Source organism: Entelurus aequoreus, linkage group LG19, assembly GCF_033978785.1.
Source record: "Entelurus aequoreus isolate RoL-2023_Sb linkage group LG19, RoL_Eaeq_v1.1, whole genome shotgun sequence".
NCBI classification, from domain to species: domain Eukaryota; kingdom Metazoa; phylum Chordata; class Actinopteri; order Syngnathiformes; family Syngnathidae; genus Entelurus; species Entelurus aequoreus.
Window position 1 is genome coordinate 37,016,889 of NC_084749.1, and position 25,000 is coordinate 37,041,888.

A 25,000-nucleotide genomic window follows, 5' to 3' on the forward strand; every position below is an offset into this window, starting at 1 on the left:
TAAATGGATGGATGGAAGATGAGTTTGACACCCCTGATCCACTTCAAGCGGTTCACCTTGCTGCTGTCTTATTGTGAAGGTGACAAAACCGGAAGCAGTGCGCTCTATTGTGGTGCGCACGACCGGGCTTCTTCTTCACGCCTCTCCGTGGTGCCGGTGACGCGTCAGTCCGCGTTGAAAGATGGCTGCGGTGGAGCGGGTTCAGGTCAGAGAAGGCTTCCGGATAGTTGTCCTGTGCGTGTGCTGGTACACCGTCAGCTCGGGCGGCAACGTCATCAACAAAATCATCCTCAATGGGTTCCCCTACCCGGTCACGGTGTCTCTCTTTCATATATTCTCCATTGTCGTGTTCCTCCCGCCGTTGCTGCGGGCATGGGGAGTCCCCAAAACAGAACTACCGAGAAGGTACTACTGGTGGTCCATTCTTCCTTTGGCTTTCGGGAAATACTTTGCATCGGTGTCGGCCCACTTCAGCATATGGAAGGTACCTGTTTCCTACGCGCACACCGGTGAGTACACTTCGTGTGGGACACAATGAATGTTTTATGACCACTGATGTGATTGTGCTAGCTCTTCCTGCTAACGTGGGACTGCATCCATAATATGGGCCTGTTCGCTGGAAATATACTTCAAACAACTTTTAAAGGGTGATAACAATACGTGACTAGTAAATTAGCCAGCTGTTGGTTCATATAAACACCAATGCTAGGCTGCTAGCTGGCAAATTGACTTAATTACTGTTGAGCTGCTACGGGGAAGGTTATTCCCCCAACCTGTGTTTTTTTTAAACATGTATATTACAGAATCAGAACGAATATGAGAAAGGTCACAATTTCACAAGAGACACTAAGAAAGTAATAATTTTACGAGAAAATATTGCAATTAGGGCTGGGCGATGTGGCTTTTTTTAAATATCTCGATATTTTTAGGACACATCACGATACACGATATATATCTCGATATTTTGCCTCAGCCTTGAATGAACACTTAATGCATATAATCACAGCAGTATGATGATTCTGTGTGTCTACATTAAAACATTCTTGTTCATACTGCATTTATAAAAGCTCATTTTAAACTTTCATGCAAAGAGGGAAATCACAACTAAGTCAATTGACCAACACTGTATTTATTAAACAGTTTTTAAGCAGTGGCACAAACATTCATGTCATTTCAAAACAGAACGTGCAAGATTGTCAGAGACATTTTAAAACAAGCTATGAGTGCACTTTTGTGCACGATGTCCTCTAGATGACAAATCAAAACAACACTAAATTAAAGTGCACTTTTTGTACAGAACGCCACTACAATAGTTTAAAACAAATAAAGTTCACTTCTGTGCATGATGTCACACAAGATATTTCAATAACTGTCAAATAAAAATGAGCTGCATAATAGGAAATCAAATTGTGTACGTCCTTCGCTATGTGGTAGGTTCCGGCGGACGTTATCTCCTATGTCGTGGACTATTTTTTTCATACGGTGTTGATGTGGAAATGGTTGCCTCTGCATTTTGTTGGTGTGGCACTGAACAGAGATGTTGACGTGCTGAGTTTCAAACACTCTTCATTCTCTAGCGGGTGACTTTTCAAATGATGTTACATATTAGCAGTAATGCTACTTTTTGTAGCAACGCTTTCGCTCCACACTTGACAAATTACGGTTGTCTGTTCGACATATTCCGTAATATTGTCCAGGGTGTACCCCGCCTTCCGCCCGAATGCAGCTGAGATACGCTCCGGCGACCCCAAAAAGGGACAAGCGGTAGAAAATGGATGGATGGATGGATGGATGTTTCAAATAAACACCAACGCTAGGCTGCTAGCTGGCAAATTGACTTAATTGCTGTTGAGCTGCTACGGGGAAGGTTATTCCCCCAACCTGTTTTTTTTTTTTTAACATGTAAACAGAAAGAATATGAGAAAGGTCACAATTTCACAAGAGACACTTAGAAAGTAATAATTTTACGAGAAAATATTGCAATATCACAGAAATGGAAGGAATATGAAAAAGGTCACAATTTCAAAAGAAAACCTTAGAATTTTGGCAGTGTTATAATAAAAGTCATCATTTTATCCAATCCAATCCACTTTATATATATAGCACATTTAAACAACAAAAATGTTTCCAAAGTGCTGCACAACAATGTTAAAAACAATAATCAAATATTATCCTTAGCTCCACCAATGACTGAATAAAAACAAAAAAGAAATAAATATAAAACCCCATATAAAAACAATATAAAAATAAATATGATTAAAAACGATTTTAAAGGGTAAAGCAAATTAAACAGTAAATAGAAGTCAACATTTTTTAAAAACACAGAGGACAGAGGACCAAACAACTCACGTAGTGTTAAAGACTTAAGACTTCCTTTTTATTGTCATTCAAATTTGAACTTAACAGTACAGATAAGAACGAAATTTCATTTCATTAGCTCATGGTAGTGCAGGTGCAGGATAAAAAAGCAATAAGGAGCATATATAAAAATAAATAAATAGGTTACTGTACAGATAAATGTATTGCACTTTTTCACATGCGTCCACGTTTATGGATGTATGTTATATTGTCTTTTTTATTCCAGCGAGTTAATCCATTTTGGGGGGAGTTGAGGGGATTTTTATGATGCGTTCAAGAGTCTTACGGCCTGAGAGAAGAAGCTGTTACAGAACCTGGAGGTTCTGCTTCAGAGGCTGTGGAACCTCTTTCTAGAGTCCAGCAGTGAAAACAGTCCTTGGTGGGGGTGGGAGGAGTCTTTGCAGATTTTCTGAGACCTGGTCAGGCAGCGGCTTTTTGCGATCTCCTGGATAGGAGGAAGAGGAGTCCTGATGATCTTTTCCGCCGTCCTCACCACTCTCTGGAGAGACTTCCAGTCTGAGGCACTGCAGGCTCCACTCCAGACAGAGATGCTGTTGGTCAGCAGGCTCTCTATAGTGCCTCTGTAGAATGTGGTGAGAATGGGGGGAGGGAGCTTAAAAGCCAAAGAATAAAAGTGGGTCTTAAGACGAGACTTAAAACACTCCACTGTGGGAGCAATTTGAACATGGAGGGGCAGAGTGTTCCAGAGCCTAGGGCCGACCACAGAGAAGGCCCTGTCTCCCCTGGATTTAAGTCTGGTCTTGGGCACCACGAGCTGGAGCTGGCTCTCGGACCTCAGAGCACGCGCAGGAGTGTAAATTTGGATGAGGTCCGAGATATACTGAGGTGCCAGTCCATGTAAAGCTTGAAAAACAAACAGCAATGTTTTAAAATCAATTCTAAAATTAACAGGGAGCCAGTGCAAACTCTGAAGAATTGGGGTTGTATGCTCGCGTTTCCTGGCCCCTGTTAAAAGTCGTGCTGCCGCGTTCTGGACTAACTGCAACTGGGAATTTTACTCAACGGAAGTCCACATTTTACAAGAAAAACTGAACATGTGTGCAATGTTATAAGTCGTAATTTTACTCGACAAAAGTGATAATTTTTAAAGAAAACTTTAAAATGTTTGCGATATTATATTATTAATCGGAATTTTACTTGGTGAAATTATGACAAAAGTCATCATTTTACTCAAAAAATTTCTCTGGGGATAGGTTGATTGGCAACACTAAATTGACACTAGTGTGTGAATGTGAGTGTGAATGTTGTCTGTCTATCTGTGTTGGCCCTGCGATGAGGTGGCGACTTGTCCAGGGTGTACCCCGCCTTCTGCCCGAATGCACTTGAGATAGGCTCCAGCACCTCCCGCCACCCCATAAGGGACAAGCGGTAGAAAATGGATGGATGGATGTTATGTACCTTTTTTAATGTTTCTTTTATTAACGGATAAAACTGAGGCTGAGCTGAAAACTATATACGTTTTTTATTATAAGTGTTTTGTATTGATCGATATCGATAATTATTGATATTTCTTATGACCTATGGAAAATATAAACCAGGACAAAACATATTACATTTTTATTTCAAATATAACCTTACTCCTCTTAGAATCCCCTCAGATGTCAAGACAGAAAGGAAAGGAAATGTCAACACAACCATGGAAAACACTCAATCAATGTAAAATTAAAACAAATACTTACCATTAACCTCTTTTAGATTAAGGTGCATAAAATAAGGAATATGTTAGTAATGCTTAATAAAGTGTAACAGCATGGTGTGTAAATGTAAACAGAGAAACCCTAAGAACAATTTTTAGCAGGTTTACTGCCATGAAATTGCTGTTAGTTTGAATTTATGTTACGCAACCATCCATCCATTCAGTTTTCTACTGCTTGTCCCAGGGGTGGCTGGAGCCTATCCAAGCTGCATTCGGGCGGAAAGCGGGGTACACCCTGGACAAGTCGCCACCTCATCACAGGGCCAACATAGACAGACAACATTCACACTTACATTCACAATTTTAGTGCAGTAATCCATCCATCCATTCATTTTCTACCGCTTGTCCCGTTCGGGGTCGCGGGGGTGCTGGAGCCTATCTCAGCTGCAGTCGGGCGGAAGGCGGTGTACACCCTGGACAAGTCGCAACCTCATCACAGGGCCAACATAGATAGACAACATTCACACTCACATTCACAATTTTAGTGCAGTAATCATCTAAATATTATTCGACCGAATTATTTTAAAGTAGCACCCATCCATCCATTTTCTACCGCCTGTCCCTTTCGGGTCGCGGGGGGTCGCTGGAGTCTCTCCCAGCTGCATTCAGGCGGGAGGCGGGGCACACCCTGGACAAGTCGCCACCTCATCACACGGCCAGCATAGACAGACAGACAACATTCACACTCACATTTTTAGTGCAGTAATCATCTAAATATTATTAGACCAAATTATTTTAAAGTTGCACATTTGTTGTATTTTATTCATACAGTCCTGCACTTTATTTCCTACCTATTGTTTCCGTACACCCGAATATGGAACGGACGAGGGTTGAAAAGAAAAGATGAACGTGGCAAAAGACTATGGTCCGTTTTCAAAAAGCCAAAAAAACTGCCATACCGTCGTGGTGACTTTTCTTGTTTTATCGACAATTTATTTGCTCTCTGCAGCACTCATTCTTACTTTCTCTTCTCACTCGATACAAAGTACCAACATTGAGGCAGCAAGATGGCGCAACCAAACCTGATGGTTGATAGTGTTATGCAAGTGGCTGTTTAGTGTGTCCCTCCCATTGCTCACTGACCACTTCCTGTTTTGTTTGTTACCAGACTGCTAGTGCCTTTGTTCATGCAACCAACAATGCTCCATTCTTTCCAGTTTCTTTCGACCAAAAAAAAAAATTGATGTCAAAAGTTTTATCAAACACATTTTTTGTTGATATCGATTACCTGTCCATTGCGATATATATTGATATTGTTTTATCGGCCCAGCCCTAATAAAAATTTTATAAATGTATTTTCATGTGAAATTAGTGTGTACATCACGTGGATTAACTGCTTTGCATTCTACAGAGCCTCGAAGGGCACATGGTGGGAAGAAAAGTAGTGTTAGAAAAGGCGAGATAAAATATAAGCAAAATCCAGAGAAACTATTGCGGTAAAGGTAAAAAAAGAAACTAGTATGTGGTTGTTTGCTAATCGTTAGATGAGTTCGAGACCCGAGGAATTCTAACAGGGCCCCCTCGTTGACTGCTCTTGCTTCAGGTTTTCAAGTTCAGGTCCTGAGAAACTTTTCTATAAATTTTCTCAGGTTTTTAAAATAGTTTATAAGTATATTTTGTCTCCATGTTTTTTGTTTCACCTTAAAAATTAAAATAATCACAATTATTTTGATCGATATTCATAATTTTAGGTTAACTATTGTGTTTTGCTTGAATATGATGTCATCGTGTAATTTGAATGGAAATAGTCTAATAAATAGGCTAGATAAATGTTACTTATACTGTGTATTTGAACACAAATAGGGATGTTCGATCAGGGATTTGTGCAGCCAATTCCCATACCAAAATGTAAATGTATTCATGTACATTTTGTAATTTATTTATTGTACTCATTTAAAATCCCTTTCTCTCAAAGTCCTCCTTTGTCCAATGAATTATTCCCTGAATTTGTAAACCTGAACCAAAACAACACTAAAATATACATTTACTAACTGCAATGCACATAAAAAAAATCTCTTGGAGTAGCTCCTGATGTTGTGTTAATTGTCTACCCTTGCTATAATAACTTACAATGTCTATAGGGAATTCAATCAACACAGGAATGAAGAATATCTACCTTTTAAATGGAGCTCTTGAAAGGAGTACCCGGGCCTGTTTGTTTACACTGAACTGACTCACCGCGAAGCTACTGATTGTGACACATTTTGTATTCAACTCCCTTCCAACTTAATTGTTTAAATAACTTGCCACTAACATAATTTAACTCAGTTATTATGTATTTATCAATTATCCCAGCAGGCAGCGAAAGGACAATTTAATTATGTAATCAGTCTTCCAGTAAATGTATTTAAGAATTAATCATGAATAAAAACAAGTGGTAGAAAAATGGATGGATGGATGGTTAAACATAATTAATTGTCAGTGCTGACTCGAAGTGTACAGTCTTGGTTACTGCAGCGCCTTAGGTTATTTGTTGTTTAAAATTTTTAGCGGAATTTTCAAGGTAATGTTTTCCAAACTTGCACCATTTATTTTTGAGTGCAGACAGACTTGATTTTATTGTTAATGCCTGATTTTAACAAGTCCATTGTCATGTTTTCCAACTTTTTGTTTTTCTTTGCAGTCAAAGCCACGATGCCAATATGGGTTGTGCTCTTGTCAAGAATCATCATGAGAGAGAAGCAGACTACCAAGGTGAGTTGAATACACACGGCAAACAAGGACCGCTGTGTGTTGAGAGTGCTGATGTGGCACTGTGTGGGACTGTACCGTAGCTTGTATTACACTACAGGTATAAGAAAACAGGAAAGTCCCCCTGTGGTTTTACCTTCACTTGACAATTTCCAAACTACTTTAGTTTGGTAATGTGGTTGTTTAAGTTGATTTGGTTGCCTGCCTGTATAAAACTACAGCAAGCATTACTTCTTGTATCTGAGGTGTAATGGTTCAGTAACACAAATTGCCTCATAGTGTGGGCTTTATTTCTACATAGCAAAACCAGCGTGGATAATTGAGACCTTCATTGTTGCATCTTACATCTGGGTGTCATGTTTACCTTTGCACTAGGTGTTCACCCAGACTAGGAATGTCGCTGGATACAACATCCACAGATCCTGTTTGAGAAGCAATAACTAGACCAAGAGCCTTGAACTGCATACAATCTCATACAAGTGCTCGATCAACATAATATACAGTACATGCCTTACAGTCATATTGTAAAAACGGATGCCACCCTCATTATGTTCATGTGGACTTTCGATTTTGAAAAGAAGAAAATTTTATTAGCTTTTTGTTCCTGGAGAGAAACATGGATCTAGACAAACAGTGCTTGAGTTTATGAATATTCTAGGGCTGCCAAAAATAATAAATTAACTCATGTGATTAATCACAAAAAAATAATCCCCTTAATCATGTATACCCGCAAATTAATCACGCAGTTTATTTTGACTGTATGGACTGTAAGGCGGCACAGGTTGTTATACAGTCAGTGATCAGGTCATTGCAAAAATAATTGCTGAGTTTCTGACTGGTGTTCTCCTTGGTAAATTCAAAATACACCTCTACTGTCACAATCTGTCACTGTAGGTCATGTCTTAGTTTAAGTTTGTTGGTGTTTTAATGTTTAGTGTTTGGTTCCTGTTCTGCGCTCTTATTTTCTAGTTTTCACTTCCTGTTTTCTTGTCCCTGCAGTAGCTTTACTTTGTGGGCCAGCACACCTGTTTTCATTTGTAATTGTCTAAGTTGAGCCCAGGCAGCCAGGGTATCCGCAGGGTCTTTAAGAAAAGTTTTAAACAGTCTTAAATCCAACAATTAGAATTTAAGGCCTTAAAATGTCTAACATTTTACTAAAAGCCCATAAAAGGTCTTAAATACGATTTTGAAAGGTCTTATAAATCTATAACGTTACTTTTATTTAAAACATTCATAAACTTTGGTCTTGCTTTAAATGTTTCGATATTTGAGGACGCTATAATGTCACTACAAAATGGAACTAAAGTAGGTTACCTGTGCTGCCTGGTCAGAATTTATCATGCACCACCGGTTAGTGTGCTGTTATAGCTTAGCATAGCAGCTGTAATTGCAAAGCGATGCTTAATGTGTTAAATACTGTTTTTCAGTTAAATTGTAATTATATATAGTGGTTAGATACAAAGCTTGTGGTTACTCTAATTAATGTGTTTAAATGTGAATAAAATAGTTTTTTTAATGTACTGTTTTGCTGTGCAAATACCAGCTGAAACTAGTATAAATATGTTTTTTTTTACATTTTCTCAATACTTGTTAAAACTATTTTAAAGTTTTATAGAAAAGTCAATACAAATCATTCATATGCCAATGTTTTTGTTTTGTTTTATTGCTTCTTCCACACGGAAGGTGTACATATCTCTGATCCCCATCATTGGCGGAGTGCTGCTGGCCACAGCGACAGAACTGTCCTTCGACGTTTCGGGTCTCATCAGTGCTCTGGCTGCCACGCTCTGCTTCTCCCTACAGAATATATTCTCCAAAAAGGTACATACAGTCAAATTGTTTACATTTTTGTCACACGAATACATTCATTATGTAACGGTTTCATGCAAGGTCAACATCTGCTCTGTGTTTCATTACTTTATTGGGGTGTTTTTCCCCCTCAAATGTTTCACATATGAAAATCATCAAGCCAAAATTTGAAACAGACATATGACGGATTTCTTTTTCATTACAGCTGCTTAAAGTTTTTTTTTATTTTTAACATAATTGGCAAACTTCCATTTGGAGGTTGTTAAAATCATTAACTAAGTGGATAAACAGAAGCATTGTATCCCTGTTTATCCTTGTGAGAAGACAACATTCATGTTTTCTTTCTTTAGGTGTTGCGTGACACTCGAATCCACCACCTGCGGTTGCTCAACATCTTGGGCTTCAATGCAGTAATATTCATGCTGCCCACCTGGGTGCTGGTGGACCTCTCTGTCTTTCTTGTCAACGACGATCTGGTGTGTAATCGCTTCATAATGTGCTTCAAAGAATTGGATGTCTAACCCTTAATGCCTTTTGTGTGGCCCTCACAGTGGGACATGTCGGGGTGGACCAGAACTGTCGTTCTCCTGCTCATCAGTGGCTTTTGCAACTTCGCTCAGAACGTCATCGCCTTCAGCGTGCTTAATCTGGTCAGCCCGCTCAGCTACGCCGTGGCAAACGCTACCAAAAGGATTATGGTTATCAGCATCTCACTTTTTATGCTGCGTAACCCTGTGTCACTCACCAATGTGATGGGCATGATGACGGCCATAGTCGGGGTCTTCCTCTACAACAAGGCAAGTCACCCTAACACAATTACGTTGTGTATGTGCATCACTGCTGTGTAAGTATATGCTATGCAATTTTGAAAGATATCATATCAGATAGCTCTTAAGTATGATATCTAGCCATTATTTCAATGGGTGAACACTTATGTCGGGTTTTACTCAAGCACAGTTCCCAGGACTACATAATGGGTGCCAACTCATATATGTTCATTATACAATGACATATTACAGTGTTCAGCCTAGCCAGCATGAAAACTAAATTTTACTTTAATATACAGAATTTATATTGTGTGACTTCATATTACGGTACATATTACACAAACTGCAAGGCAATGTTGGAAAAAAATCATCTTAATCTGGTATTTTGAGTACACCTTTCAGTTTATGTTGAATATTGTTAAATCAGTTAATCACTTGCTTACACAAATTAAATTAACTTCAGAAAAGACCCCAATATTTTGACAGAAATGCAATTTTATTGTCAGAATGTCATACACAAATATTATTTAGTTTTACTTGAATGCACGTCATTGATTAAAACTTGGTTAATATATAGTATGAAGTGCACACTTGAATCAATTTTACAACATTATCGCAGATAAGATGCTGATGTACTAGGAATGTAAGGGTGATGTAAATATCGTGGCATTTTGTTTTCAAAATGCTAGCAATAATGCCGTGGTATGTGACTGTACTAAACTTGGAGTACTACCGTCAATGTAGGATTTTACGCTATTAAATAGGCTGGCTGAATGTTATTATTGTATACTTGTTAAACTGGATGTTTACATTGTCAATTTAAAGACACTAAATTAAATTTACTTGAAATACTTGATGTTCCTGCACTAATATTTGCACTTAAAAACACTTATTTGTAGTAATAAATATGATTAGAACCTTTGAGCATTATGTTTGTGTTCAATTACAGTAGGTGTGTTTAATTTAAACATTCCTGCCACTTCATTTTACACACTATGGCATATTTACTAAGCCTTTAGTTTTTGACAATACCACAATAATATCGTAACGGTAACGTACTGTAAGATTTTGATATTGTTACATCCCTATGATGTACACCAATGATAAACACATCTATAAACATGACTCTGAGTGCACTGTGTGGTCAAAAATGAAAAATAGATTGCATTAATAATTTGCGTTTGTACATGATATTGTGATAACTTTTTGGGATTATCACATGCGTTAACTTTGACATCCCTGGTTTATATCGATACAATCATTATTTTTAAACCACAACATAACTCATGTCTAGTGTGCAAAACAATCTTCAAAATAAAAGCATGACAGTATAAACCTGACAAATTTACTGCACCAGCTTTGTTAGATAAGAATATAAAGTGTTGTAATGTCGGAGGAATGATGATGCGGCAGGATGACAAATACACATATAAGCCTTTTATTGGCGTCAAAACAAGGCAGCGCTGTACGGTCGGGTTGCGTAATCTAGACGATATGAATAATATACATTTGGCCTATGATATAGCTTTTTAATACTTTTGTCATATCGTGATGATGCACGTTGATGACACATTCTAAGTGTCTACCCAGTGGCCTAGTGGTTATAGTGTCCGCCCTGAGATCGGTAGGTTGTGAGTTCAAACCCCGGCCGAGTCACACCAAAGACTATAAAAAATGGGACCCATTACCTCCCTGCTTGACACATTTAGCATCAAGGGTTGCAATTGGGGGTTAAATCACCAAAAATGATTCCCGGGCGCGGCCACCGCTGCTGCTCACTGCTCCCCTCACCTCCCAGGTGATGGGACAAATGCAGAGAATAATTTCGCTGCACCTAGTGTGTGTGTGACAATCATTGGTACTTTAACATTATATAGGAAATTCACTGCCATCCATGGTTTGATGTCGAAAATACAGTGTGTCGTCAGGAGACAATATACACTGTGGTAACTGATGCAGTGTCTTCTAATGATGTACCCTAGAGGCAGCATGTAAAGATTAAAAAGACTGGAACCTAAAATTGAGACTTTGGGAACCCCACATGTATCTTTGTATCCAGATAAATGTAATGATGATCAGTAGGTTTTTTCAAAAAGTAACCATGCTGACATTGTTCCGACAGGCCAAGTATGATGCTCACCAAGACAAGAAACTGCTGCCGAGCAACAAACAGGACCTGATGTCCTTTGACAACCCAGCATTACAGAAGCTTCAGGCCAACGGGTCAGTGCCTTTCTCCCATGGTTCAAAGCAGCAGCAGCAGCAGCAGCACAGTTGGAACAACGTGCTCACCGACCACTTCCAGTACAGTCGCCAGACCTACACGTCAAACTACAACAGCAACCACCAATATGTGGTGTAAAAGAAGATAGACATGAGTTTGTGTGTGTGTTTGTGTGTGTGATTGTGTGTGTGTGTGTGTGTGTGTGTGTGTGTGTGTGTGTGTGTGTGTGTGTGTGTGTGTGTGTGTGTGTGTGTGTGTGTGTGTGTGTGTGTGTGTGTGTGTGTGTGTGTGTGTGTGTGTGTGTGTGATACTCACCATCCCAGCCGCACTAGTCTGCTCTAAACATGAGACTCAGGCCCAGCCCAGACAGGAAGAGCAAGACGGCTGTCATGAAAGGGTCAGTGACCTCTCCCATGCCCCTTAATGTCCAAAGCTCGCTGCGTGATCCCGTCCATCACACACAACGCTCATTTCATCTACAGATGGTGAGTGATGGATAAAACCTATTGTTTTTTTTTTTGTTTACTTTCAAAGGGAGTGATGTCAACTGCGACCTCACGCCGACAGTCTATCATGTTACATCTGGTAACAAGCGGAACGCCTTAATGTTTGGATTTTAGGCTTGTACTATTCTTCGCCAAGCTTGTGTCATGGTGGCCGGGAGGGATGAGCTGCTGAAAGTCTAGTTTATAAAAGAAGAACACAATTAGCCCACGTCAGCGCACACGCAGGAAGCATTCATATCCCATCAGACTTTGAATTAGAAAAAGGTGTGAGACAAGTTCTGATACGCAGAACAGTCAGTGACCACTACTATTTTCTTACAGCGCTGAAAATAAATCAAATACTGAAAGTTTACGGAACAAAAATGTCCTTGTAAAATATCCATTTTTTAAAATTGTTCAAACTTTGTGTAGGAAGTGTAGAATCATGCCACCCTTGGATCGCAGTCTATTTTGATATTGATCCCTGGTATTTATTTATCAGGTCGAGTGGGACATCCTCTCTCCTGTCCAGGCCAAGTGTCAACCCTGAACCAAAGCTCCTCTGTCATATTTAGCCTTTCTTGAGTTTGCACATAATTTAAAAAGAACAAGTTGTATATGAGTGTAGGTGGTGACGGAACACCACTTACAGTACATACTGTACCACACATGACATATCTTGTCATAGAACCAGCGCTTCGTTTTGTGCAATAATCCATTGAACTGCCAACCGAGATGGATTATGGATTAGATTGCCATTGATTGCGGTGTCGCTAGATCGGTTATTTATTTGGGATGGACACTGAACATTTTGATGCAGAAATTTAAAGTATATGAGTTGTTCTACTGTTTTTTCCAATATTTGCTAACTGTTTAGTGTTGCGGGGACAATAAGACACTTCCACAAGGAACTCACATACACACGCAGTTTGTGGTTAAATATCTTTAAATCAATCCACTCTTCAAATAGCATATTTTTATAAGTCATTTAAAGTTATTTTATGTCTCATATAATCCCCTCCTAAAAATGTACATCTACTCCTTTTCCCTCATGGAAGATAATGTTACATCAAAAGGCAGGTTGACACCGTGCACTTAAGCAATGTGAAAAATTCCGCCATTACAATGACATTAAGCTTGCATTGGTCCAGCACCCCCCGTGACCCCAAAAAGGGACAAGCGGTAGAAAATGGATTAATGGATGGATGGTGCACAATTGTACTTTTTTCATCCCACATCTTTTTGGTATAATGCAGCTTTTCATGTTTTGTTCTTGTGAAATATAGAAACCACGGCAAACTATAACCACAATAATAAGGAAGAATACCTCATGCAGAATGTTTTGATACTGCATCTCATTGGTGAGTACAGTATCAATAAACAAAACTGTCCCACATTAGGTTGAATCAAAACCTCTTAAAACCAATCTTTTGATAATAATTACATGTATTTAATCATGCTTATGTTATTACTCACCATCAACCAATAGAATATAACATGTAAAAGACAGGACATGTTGACTGTCAACACATCTCTTATTAATGATTCAATCATGCATTAATTTTGGTCTTGGGTGGTTTTACACAAAAAGTTAGGAATATTCGGTTTTCAGGTTCTACTTCGGGATGAACCTAAAATGCACTTTGCTTTGTAACTTGTCACTCAATTAAAATTAAGTTTGAAGTAAAAAAAAATACTATTGTTAGCACTTTATAATAAGTACACAGTCCCACTATTAAGCACTAGTAAATACTGACTTCAATAATTTTACCAAGCATATTTCTGACATCAGTATGCAGTTTATAAACAGTTATAAATGTTTTATTCATACTGTATTAATAAGCTCAGCTATAAAAAAAAAAAAAAGAAGCTTAATGGTTGCATTTTTACCCTTTTATAGATGATTGATTCAGCATTTTCACATTATGTTTAGGTATTGTCAATAGTTTGTTCGGTCATTTAGAAAGTGTAGATAAATAAGACTTAATAATCTGTAGACATTATATATACATGCACTTACTGCATTGAGACATGTACTCATGGTTATGTTTATAACTGTCTTTAAAAAGCGTACTAATGAGTATGAATGTATTCATCAAATAAGCTTTACTAATGTTAAATGGTGTGTACTTATTATAAAAGGTTACAGTAGTTCTTGTGAACCAACTAAGAAATGACGATCTAAGAGGTGTGTTTGATATCTCTCGATTAAGAAAGAAATGGAAGCTTGTCAGGTTAAGTTGTCAAGATTGCATCCATACTTACTTCCCCATATCATGTTTTGTTAGGTGCTCATGTTGCCAAAAGCAAAGTGCACCACAAGGTGGAGGCCTTGCCTTGTTGTTGGAGTTGATGAAATGACTTTCTGATTGTCAAGCTGCTTATTTGAGTCTCGTGGACACTTCTAGAGAACTTGCTCAATTTAAAACTATCCGCTTTCATTTTGATCACTGGGATGTATAGTACATGTCAATAAGGAAGCGGGTGGTTTCTTTGTAAAACTTGTATGATTATTATTTTTCTCTGTCTTTCAGAGTTTATACTCAACTAATGTTTATAGATTTTTATTTATGGTTGTCTCGGTACAAAACATTGTAACAACGGTGCAGCTCCGGGCAGTTGTGTCGCTGATTATGATTTAGAAAATGCTATTTTTAAATGTGGAAAAATAAATAGAATACTGAACTGATCTGTATTGAATGTCTTTTTTCAGATATGTTTTCAGTGGGGACAATCAAAAAACAGGGGCATTGTTTACACACAAGACATAATACTTAAAAAATACAGCATGAGGATCAACTTAAATTATTATTAAACATTTAGATTGCTGGGAGCCATCAAAACATTTATTAGAAACAAACCAGATGCTTCCAAAAATAAACGAAACAAAACTGTTCAGTGCATTTCTGATATCAGACTTACATCACTCACTATAGACCAGGGGTCACCAACGCGGTGCCCGCGGGCACCAGGTAGCCCGTAAGGACCAGATGAGTAGCCCGCCGGCCTGTTCTAAAAATAGCTCAAATAGCAGCACTTACCAGTGAGCTGCCTCTATTTTTTTAATTGTATTTATTTACTAGCAAGCTGGTCTCGCTTTGCCCAACATTTTTAATTCTAAGAGAGACAAAACTCAAATACAATTTGAAAATCCAAGAAAATATTTTAAAGACTTGGTCTTCACTTGTTTAAATAAATTCATACATTTTTTTACTTTGCTTCTTATAACTTTCAGAAAGACAATTTTAGAGAAAAAATACAACCTTAAAAATGATTTTAGGATTTTTAAACACATATACCCTTTTACCTTTTAAATTCCTTCCTTTTCTTTCCTGACAGTTTAAATCAATGTTCAAGTAATTTTTTATCTTTTTTATTGTAAAAAATAATATATACATTTTAATTTAATTCTTCATTTTAGCTTCAGTTTTTTCGACAAAGAATATTTGTGAAATATTTCTTCAAACGTATTATGATTAAAATTCAAAAAAATTATTTTGGCAAATCTAGAAAATCTGTAGAATCAAATTTAAATCTTACTTCAAAGTCTTTTGAATTTATTTTAAAATGTTTGTTCTGGAAAATCTAGAAGAAATAATGATTTGTCTTTGTTAGAAATATAGCTTGGTCCAATTTTTTATATATTCTAACAAAGTGTAGATTGGATTTTAACCTATTTAAAACATGTCATCAAAATTCTAAAATTAATCTTAATCAGGAAAAATTACTAATGATGTTCCATAAATTCTTTTTTTAAGTTTTTCTCTTCTTTTATTCGGTTGAATTTTGAATTTTAAAGAGTCGAAATTGAAGATAAACTATGTTTCAAAATGTAATTGTTATTTTTTTCGTGTTTTCTCCTCTTTTAAACCGTTCAATTAAGTGTAAATATAATTAATTATTAATAATAACAGAGTTAAAGGTAAATTGAGCAAATTGGCTATTTCTGGCAATTTATTTAAGTGTGTATCAAACTGGTAGCCCTTCGCATTAATCAGTACCCAAGAAGTAGCTCTTGGTTTCAAAAAGGTTGGTGACCCCTGCTATAGACATTGTTTAAATTAAATGACACAAAAACATCTAATATTCTTAAAGTTAGTCCCTTGGCTCCAAGGCACTCAGTTTGTTTTTTTAAACCTTACTGATCCTTGGAGCATGCCAAAAACTGGAGCAAGTCAGTATTTTTAGAGGCTAAATTGGCTGTAATGTGATTTAAATGCAGAGCTGATGGTGGAATATAAAAAGCTCTAGCACTTTTTCCACTGAGGGCCACAGACTGAAAAATCAAAGGCAGTGAAGAAAATATGTATTTCTCATTATCAAAACCATACAGCCATGTCAGCTTTGTGTATTAGCATCAACATTTCAACTTTTACATTCACTCTTTTATTTCACTTTGAATTTTTTTCAGTATAGTGTTTTCAGAACGTGCAGAGAAAAAAATTGCTGCAAAAGGACCCCGAACCGCTCTTTGGACAACTCTGCTGTAGCGACTTGTGAGCATATTTTCATTTAATTAGAACAGTGTGGTGCTAATATCGGCCACAATAATCATTATGTAACACGCTCATAACATTTCATGTCGAGGGAATCAGTCCTTTCAAGATTTTATAGGCTTTTTTGGGTGATTGTTAAAATGTCTCATTTTTTTGTAGCTTTTAAAAAAAAAAGTTGCGCAAAAGTTGAAATGTTTTCAGGCTAACTTTTGTTCAATAACATTGCTTGTTATTTTTATCAGTTTATCAACGTGCCGTGGCCCAAATTAGAACTTGCGGCATCACCAGTGGCTACACCACTTTTTATTTAAGTTGCCATTACAAAACACTATTTACAATTTAAAGACATATGTGAATATGCAGAAATGCGGGATCTACTTCCATATCAGATTTGGGTTTTAAAATGTATTATTGTATAGTATGTTTATTATTAGTTAAGGTTTGATATCCTGTAACATTACAACTTGTTATTCTGTTGAAAAATATTTTTTTCAGTGTGGATTTCTTATATTTAGATTAGAAAATGGTGCACTCAATAGGCTCTTTGGACATAAATCATGAAATAATAATTTGAATATTAAAAAAAAAAGTACCTGTTTAAATATTGATATGATTATTTAAATGATTAAATAAATGTATAAATTAATGGCACATTTATGTATTTCATTCCAATTAATTAATGACACACTTGACTAATTATTTAAAAATTTATTTATTTAATGTTGTTTCATTTAACCCACCATAGGTCCTTTGTTATGTCCAACCTCTAATATATTATTAATGGTTATTTAATAATAATAATAATAATACCTGGGATTTATATAGCGCTTTTCTAAGTACCCAAAGTCGCTTTACATGTTAAAAACCCATCATTCATTCACACCTGGTGGTGGTAAGCTACTTTCGTAGCCACAGCTGCCCTGGGGTAGACTGACGGTTATTTAAGTGCAGGGTTCGTACGGGTGCTTAAAAACCTTGAAAATCGTTGCATTTTATTGTTGTGTTTTCAAGGTTTGAAAAATGCTTGAATTTTGTGTGAAGTACTTGTAAATGTTCATCATGTTTCTCGGCAGTCTGACTCAATAGGCTAATTTAAATTTTCCTGAGGGAACTCTCCTGAAGGAATCAATAAAGTACTATCTATCTATCTATCTATCTATCTATCTATCTATCTATCTATCTATCTATCTATCTATCTATCTATCTATCTATCTATCTATCTATCTATCTATCTATCTATCTATCTATCTATCTATGTATCTAATTATAAAATGGAAAAAAATCAGATAAGTTTCCTTAAAAATGAAAGCTACACGCTTGATCTGTTGGCTTTGCACGAGCCCTTACATTAGGTTGTTGTCATGCGGCTCTGTGTCGCCCCCAAGAGGACAGTGGTGCATCGGTCCATCATGCCGGGAGGTTGTTGTTTTAATAAACATTGGATGGAAAATGACAAATACAAAACTTTGGATAAAATGTGGACCAAATCCACGTGTAGCCTGCTGCAAAGTATGCAAAAAGGAAATCCAACATGGTTCGATGTGTTTTTTGCTTCATTATTTTGGTTGTCTACTTAACTTGTGTGAATCAATCCGTGCTGTTCGATGTCATTGAGTGCTGTAAGTAAGAAAAAGAACAAGAAATGTGAAAAACAAGACAAATGGAGAGACGTTTGCAAACACCAATGACATTGAATAGTCTACAGAAACACTGCTTCATTTTCTATGCCCCATTCAGTTAATGATAACTGCTGGTTCAATGTTAGGCTTAGGTTTTAGCGGATTTTCCGTATTTTTCCTACAGATAGCATTTGGTGACCTCAAACAACAAGGCTATGGATTTATTCACACTGGTTGTTGCCTTTTGAAGGGAAAAACTGGAAAACTGATCTTGAAAGTCCTTAAAAAGTGCTTGAATTTGGCCATGGAAAAGGTGTACGAACCCTGTAAGTGTCATGTATGCTTGGAGATAGTGAAAGTTCTCCCATGTGATTACGTAAAATATATGTATTTTTTTCCAAATAATTAAATAAATAATTTTGTCCCATTTGACTCTCCATAGGTTCTGTAACATCTAACCTTTATTATATTATAATCGGTCAAATGGGCTTGTAGATAGCTGAAGTATTCCTATGAATGTATCTAAAATAAAATGAAATACATGTTTTCAAATTGAATAACCAATTTTTTATATCGGAAATCCGCTTTTTTGCGAACATTTCACATGACTGAATATAATAAGGTTTGGACGTAGCTAAAAACATGGTGGGGTAAATGGACAACATAAAATACATACATCTTTAAACAAATTAAGTGTCATTAATTTTAATTGATATGAAATAGATTTAATGTGAACATACATTTATTTAATCATTTGAATAATCATTTCAACATTGAAATAATTATTCATTTATTATTTCATGATTTAATTATTTCATGATTTATTTCCATGTAGTTAAAAAAAATATATATATATATATATTTATATATTTATAAATATATATATATATATATATATATATATATTTATATTCTCCCATTTGACCCTCTATTGGTTCTATAACGTCCAACATTTAATGTTTTATAAGAGGTCAGTTAGGCTTGGAGAGGGTGAAAGTTCCCCCATGTAATACAAATAATAATTTTGTCCCATAGTTCCTGCAAACGTCCAACCTTTAATATATTATAAGAGGTCAAGTAGGCTTGGAGATAATGAAAGTTATCCCCCGTGCTTACGTAAAATAAATACATTAAAAAAAACAATAATAATAATAATTTTGTCCTATTTGACCCTCCAAAGGGTCATGGTCTTATAAGAGCTCAAGTGAGAGTGAATGTTTCCACTTCTTCCATTAGAGCCCAACTATGTACAAATAGTGCAAATTGCCATGGTGTGAATGCTCCTTATGTGTCCTTCCTGTGATTGACAGGTGTACCAGTCTCAAGCTTGACCTTAAATAACCCTTTGCAGCTGCAAGCCCACAAGTTTTGTCTGTGAGTCCACTGCGCGCACAAAGGTGTGGGTTCCTCCTTCAAGCAAATCTTCCTTGCTCTCAGTTCCCCGTGTTTCAAAGTATGTCTGTGTGCTACTGTGACAAAGTGTTGGCATCAGGGGGCGACGCCATGACGCTGGCGAGCATCAACTGGCTGAAAACATGGCTGCTGTCCTCCTTGATGTGTTCCGGGTAGAACAGGCGCCCTCGTTTTGTCGGGCTACCTCGAGTCCTACATCGCCTGGACAGCGCCAGGATTCGGCGAAACAGCGACCTCCTGAGGAGGATGTAGATCCACGGGTCGAGGATGGGGTTGACGGACGCGATCCGGATGGCCGCCAGGTCGGCTGCGGGGTCGTCTTCCAGCATGAGGCGGTTGGCGAACACACGGACCTGGAAGGAAAACCAAACAGGTGGGTGACGATTGTGTTCATCCAATTAGATCTAATTAGGTCATAGGTGTCAAACTCAAAGCTCGGAGACCAGATCTGGCCCGCAGCATATTTTTATGCGGAAAGATGTGTCGCTAAAGTACTTTATTGACAGAAAAAAAAGAGATGTACTACTACATTCAACTGCATTTTTAAAAACATTAATAAAACCTAATAATGCAAAAAATATACTATCATACATTCCATTTTTTCCTGTTAAGTTACAAATAAATACTTAAATATCCACTTGATTTATGATTTCAAAGCAATGTATCCATCAAATTGTACACTGTAAAAATTACAATAGACATGACGGTAAAATTCCTGCAAAAGAGCTTCCAGTTTCTTAACCGTAAAATTTACTGTGGTTTTTACAGCAAACTATTTTAATTGGGAAAACAGTTCAGTTCAGTTCTGTTTCAGTTTATTTGGAACATGCATACGATACAATGTAATGCATCACACATTTCCAGTTGTTTCATTACAGCACGTACCAAAAGGAGTAGGAAGAAGCAGAGCTTATTTAATCCCACCCCTTTTTTATATCATAGCAATTTTATCCAATTTCCTTGTTCTCTGTAACGGAACAGTGAACAAATAAATAAATAATATACCATAGTAAGCAAACAAATATTATATACATAAATAATCTTTGTCTCAATAAAAAAAAGAAGAAAAAAGGGTTCAAGATGTTCATCATAATTCTTGTTTTGTGTACTTTGTGAACACTTGTAGTTTGAACAGTCTCTTAAACTGAATCATATTGGTGCTTTGTTTGATTTCTTTGGTTAATCCATTCCATCATTTAATTCCACATACTGATATGCTGAAGGTTTTAAGTGTTGTACGAGCATACAAATGTTTTAAATTAGATTTCCTTTCTAAGGTTATATTTCTCTTCTTGTTGAGAAGAATTGTTGTATATTCTTGGGTAGCAGGTTATAGTTTGCTTTATACATAATTTTAGTTGTTTGCAAATGCACCAAATCATTGAATTTCAATAATTGTGATTTAATAAATAAAGGGTTTGTATGTTCTCTATATCCAACATTATGTATTATTCTAACTGATCTTTTTTGTAACACAGTTAGTGAATGAAGTGCACATTTGTAGTTGTTTCCCCATATTTCTACACAATAACTCAGATATGGTAACACTAGCGAGCAGTAGAGAATATGAAGTGATTTTTGGTCTCGAACATGTTTTGCTTTATTCATTATTGACGTGTTTCTTGCTACTTTATGTTGTATATTTTTTACATGAGATTTCCAATTCATTTTATCATCTATTATTACACCCAAAAATGTGTTTTCTTTTACCCTTTCAATATCTACTCTGTCTATTTGTATTTGTGTTTGACTTTCTCTTCTACTGTTACCAAATAGCATTATTTTAGTCTTGCTGAGATTCAAAGATAGTCTGTTTTTGTCAAACCATCTTTTTAATTTGTTCATTTCTTCTGTTATTATTTGTATTATCTTCTGTGTGTTCTCTCCTGAACAAGACACAGTTGTATCATCTGCAAATATTAACTTTAAGTCCTTTGTAACTTTACAAATGTCATTTATATAGAAATTGAACAATTTTGGTCCAAGTATTGATCCCTGAGGTACACCACAAAATATTTCAGCTCTGTCTTTTTTTGACGGTGAAATTCTGCTGAATGAGCTGCCATTTTTTCCCCATAAAAACCGTGGTACTGTATTTCCATGTACTGTAAAAAAAACACTCATAGATTTTATTGTAAAGGAAAATAGAAAATAAAATGACAGCTCAGTTGCCAGAATTGTGCTGTAAAAACAATGGTTCTGTTTTTCCATTTACAGTTATATGCTGAAAAAAAGAAAGTATTTTACTGTAAAATTCTGGCTACTGAGCTCCCAGTTTGTTACCGTTAAAAACAGTGGTGCAGTTTTCCATTTACAGTAATATGCTGTAAAACACAGTAAACTTGATGGGCGATGTGGCCCTCAATGAAAACCAGTTTGACACTCCTGAATTAGGTGCGTTTTGGCTTCATGCTGAGATGGCACCGAAAGTTGATTTTTTTTTCAATGTTTTCGGAGTAATACAACACAACCAACATCTAATCTGAGCCAAATTTGTACTCCCTTTTTTATTTATGAGAAACAATTTTAGCAAAATTATACTTTTTAAAATCAAATGAGAATTTCCTTTGATCCATGTTCCAATACATTTATTTGAATGTTTATTTTCACAATTGTTTTTCTTTGATTTTAACTGAAAAAACTATTTTAACATAATTTGAACATATATTTATAAACCTTCCTAACTCAAATCCGATTCGGGAAATCAAATTTGAACCACTGCCTACAGTAATAAAGATGAGTGATATGGCCTAACATGTATATCGCAATATATATTGCAGCCACCTGAGATACAGTATGTATCGCGATATATAACTTGGTATGCAAATCATAATAAAACCATTTCAAAACAGGTTACTCCTAATTTAGCTGCTGACATATGCGGTAACACATTACGTCCTTTCCGGTTGTATTATTTTCTCAAAACTGTTGCTGATTTACCGTTAATATCTGGTTACTTTTTGTTCTATCTACACTAATAAACATTTATTATTCTGTTGTTTGGATAATTTACATAAATTGTGTGCGATACTGCAAATTGATACCATAAATAGCAAATACCAAGTAGTTACAGAGGCAGTATTGGTCATACACATACGCTGATAATGATACTTTAAATGTTTAAAATCACTGAATGATTACATTTTTGATCACAATTATTATCAGACAAAGCATAGGATGACGGTGTAACAATATCAATTAAATATATGATTAATATTTCCTACTTTTGGCTCTGATTTAAATCCTTTGGTTTTTTTACCTTAAAGTCCTCCTGTGTCCAATGACTTATTTCCTGAGTTCGTAAACAATAACAAAAACAAAAAAATATTTTTTTCTAATGAAAAATATTGATGTAACCACTGTCGTATCCACCTTATACTGTACTTATACAATGCTTGGTATCGTTACTGTTGATATTGGTATCGATCCGCCCAGCTTTGTTTACATTTAAAAGCCCTATCTTAGCAGTTAGCATATTCTCCTATGTTGTGTAGTGTTGCATGTTTAGATATTCCTCGTCCTCCACTGATAATGGTACTTGTACGAAACAGTTTATTTGCCGACATGGAGGTGAAGATTGCTGATTTAGTAGTGGCTTTGCACTGTGGAGGGCATTAGCCGCTCGCAAGAATGCCGCATTGCGTAGAAGATGCATACCGGGTATGCACATTATATATATATATATATATATATACACATAATTTTTTTTTAAACATTATTATGCCATATCCATGCAACCAGAAATAGCTTTTTAAAGAGAAATGTTACTTTAGCTTTGCTACATTAGCATTTTTAACGCTTTTTGGGTCATGCTAACTTTAGCATGTCAGCATGTTAACTTTTTGAACTAATTTTACTTTTTTTTTTTAACTAATTTCACAGCCATACACCTTAGATTGATTTTACTTGGTACATGACACATGTTAACTGCTAGCATGGTTGTCAGAATAATTGTATCTTAAGTTATCACAAAACTTTGTGTTACATTGAGTTCAGCTCGCCCTGCTAGAGGACAAAAGCTGTCTTTGATCCTACCAAACAAAAGGCTTGTAAAACTTCACTGTGTAGAATGGGAAGCAACATGAAGGTGTTCTGTTTCTTTGATGTATTGTAATCCACAGAAAGATTTTGTCTTGGCCCGAGAACTACAAAGCGGAGAGGAAGCAGGACTAGACTCCCCTTAAGGCGACTTTTTTTAAAAAACTGTTTTACTACCTTTTCTTTGAACTGTTTGTAATCAAAGGCGATGGCTGTTTATGACCCCCGTCCCTTAGAAACAGCTGTTGCCATGTAATCAGGGAAAATCCAAATAAAAGAGGAGGCGTACAATCTTTCGTCAGATCGTGGTGAGACTGTCAAAGAGTACAGTCCAAGCGTCTCGCCTCAATTGAGCCAAATTTAATTCTGTCTGTTTAATTCCTTGTTTCTTGTCTTGTTTAATAGATATCATCAGTGTTTGAACCTGACAATTGTAATGTTAGCATGCTAATTGTTTTTTTAATTTTACAACTGTTTAATCCAAAATCATATAATGTGGTACATGGCGCATGCTAACTGTTAACATGCCAACATTAGCAGCTAACATTAGCATCCCAAATTTTTTAGCAAATGTTTCTAGCGTTTACACCATAGTCACATAACTTGACACTTGACCTATGCTAACTGATAGCATGCTAATTTTTTCAGCCATCTTTGTGGGCGTTTGCCTTACAGTCATCAAACTTGGTACGTGACACATGCTGTTAGCATGTTAACGTTTGCATGCTCGCTTATCCAACTATTTTTGCATGCATACGGCCCACATTTATTCCATAATAAAAATTCCCTTTAAGAAAAAAGTTACTTTTTAATTAAAAAAATGCCTTTTACCCAAAAATGCATTGGAAAAACAACCCAAAAATGGTTCATAGTTTTGAAAACCCAGAAGTTGAGTGAAAATAATACCCTTATAACCCAAAGTAGGGATTGCACTTGATTAAAGTAACTCCAAAATGTAACCCAACACTCGCAACTCATAAATTGGGTTATCGAAATAACCCAATTTTAACCCAACTGCTGGTTCAGAAAAGGACGAACACCTCATTTGAGTTATTTTAACTCAACATTTGGCATGTGTCACTTGGTACGTTAACTCAACAGTTGGCATGCTGTTAGCATGTTAACGATTGCATGCTCGCTTATCCAACTATTTTTGCATGCATACGCCCCACATTTATTCCATAATAAAATTCCCTTCAAGAAAAAAGTAACTTTTTAATTAAAAAAAGGCCTTTTACTCAAAAATGCATAGGAAAACAACCCAAAAATGGTTCATGGTTTTGAAAACCCATAAGTTGAGTTAAAATAATACCCTTATAACTAGGGATGTCCGATAATGGCTTTTTTGCCGATATTCCGATATTGTCCAACTCTTAATTACCG

The 25,000-nt window shown here is 36.3% G+C and overlaps 2 protein-coding genes and 1 long non-coding RNA gene across 3 annotated transcripts in view; 2 read left to right on the forward strand and 1 right to left on the reverse strand.

Moving 5' to 3' along the window:
• Positions 1–111: 111 nt before the first annotated feature.
• Positions 112–14,740, forward strand: slc35e1 (solute carrier family 35 member E1). The gene is made up of 6 exons (XM_062028446.1): positions 112–509; positions 6,699–6,769; positions 8,450–8,587; positions 8,926–9,051; positions 9,127–9,372; positions 11,465–14,740. The coding sequence occupies exons 1-6, from the start codon at positions 182–184 to the stop codon at positions 11,702–11,704; spliced, it is 1,149 nt and encodes a 382-aa protein (XP_061884430.1). The 5' UTR covers positions 112–181; the 3' UTR covers positions 11,705–14,740.
• Positions 14,741–15,775: 1,035 nt separating this feature from the next.
• On the forward strand, positions 15,776–24,029 carry LOC133635346 (uncharacterized). Its single transcript, XR_009822052.1, has 4 exons — positions 15,776–16,547; positions 19,477–19,563; positions 19,647–19,952; positions 23,701–24,029. It is a non-coding gene; the product is annotated as an uncharacterized LOC133635346 (long non-coding RNA).
• Positions 17,489–25,000, reverse strand: part of LOC133635345 (prostaglandin E2 receptor EP4 subtype-like) — a 9,437-nt gene continuing 1,925 nt past the window's right edge. The window contains exon 2 of the mRNA XM_062028448.1: positions 17,489–19,932. Within this exon, the coding sequence (XP_061884432.1) occupies positions 19,633–19,932 (300 nt within the window). The 3' untranslated portion in view covers positions 17,489–19,632. The remainder of the gene's footprint in view (positions 19,933–25,000) is intronic.

Bases quoted from the DNA above. Each gene is read 5' to 3' on its own strand.
- slc35e1 (XM_062028446.1), top strand. From the start codon at position 182: ATGGCTGCGGTGGAGCGGGTTCAGGTCAGAGAAGGCTTCCGGATAGTT. The intron at 8,588-8,925 runs GTACATACAGTC...TTCTTTCTTTAG, and splicing joins AGAATATATTCTCCAAAAAG to GTGTTGCGTGACACTCGAAT. The intron at 9,052-9,126 runs GTGTGTAATCGC...TGGCCCTCACAG, and splicing joins TTCTTGTCAACGACGATCTG to TGGGACATGTCGGGGTGGAC.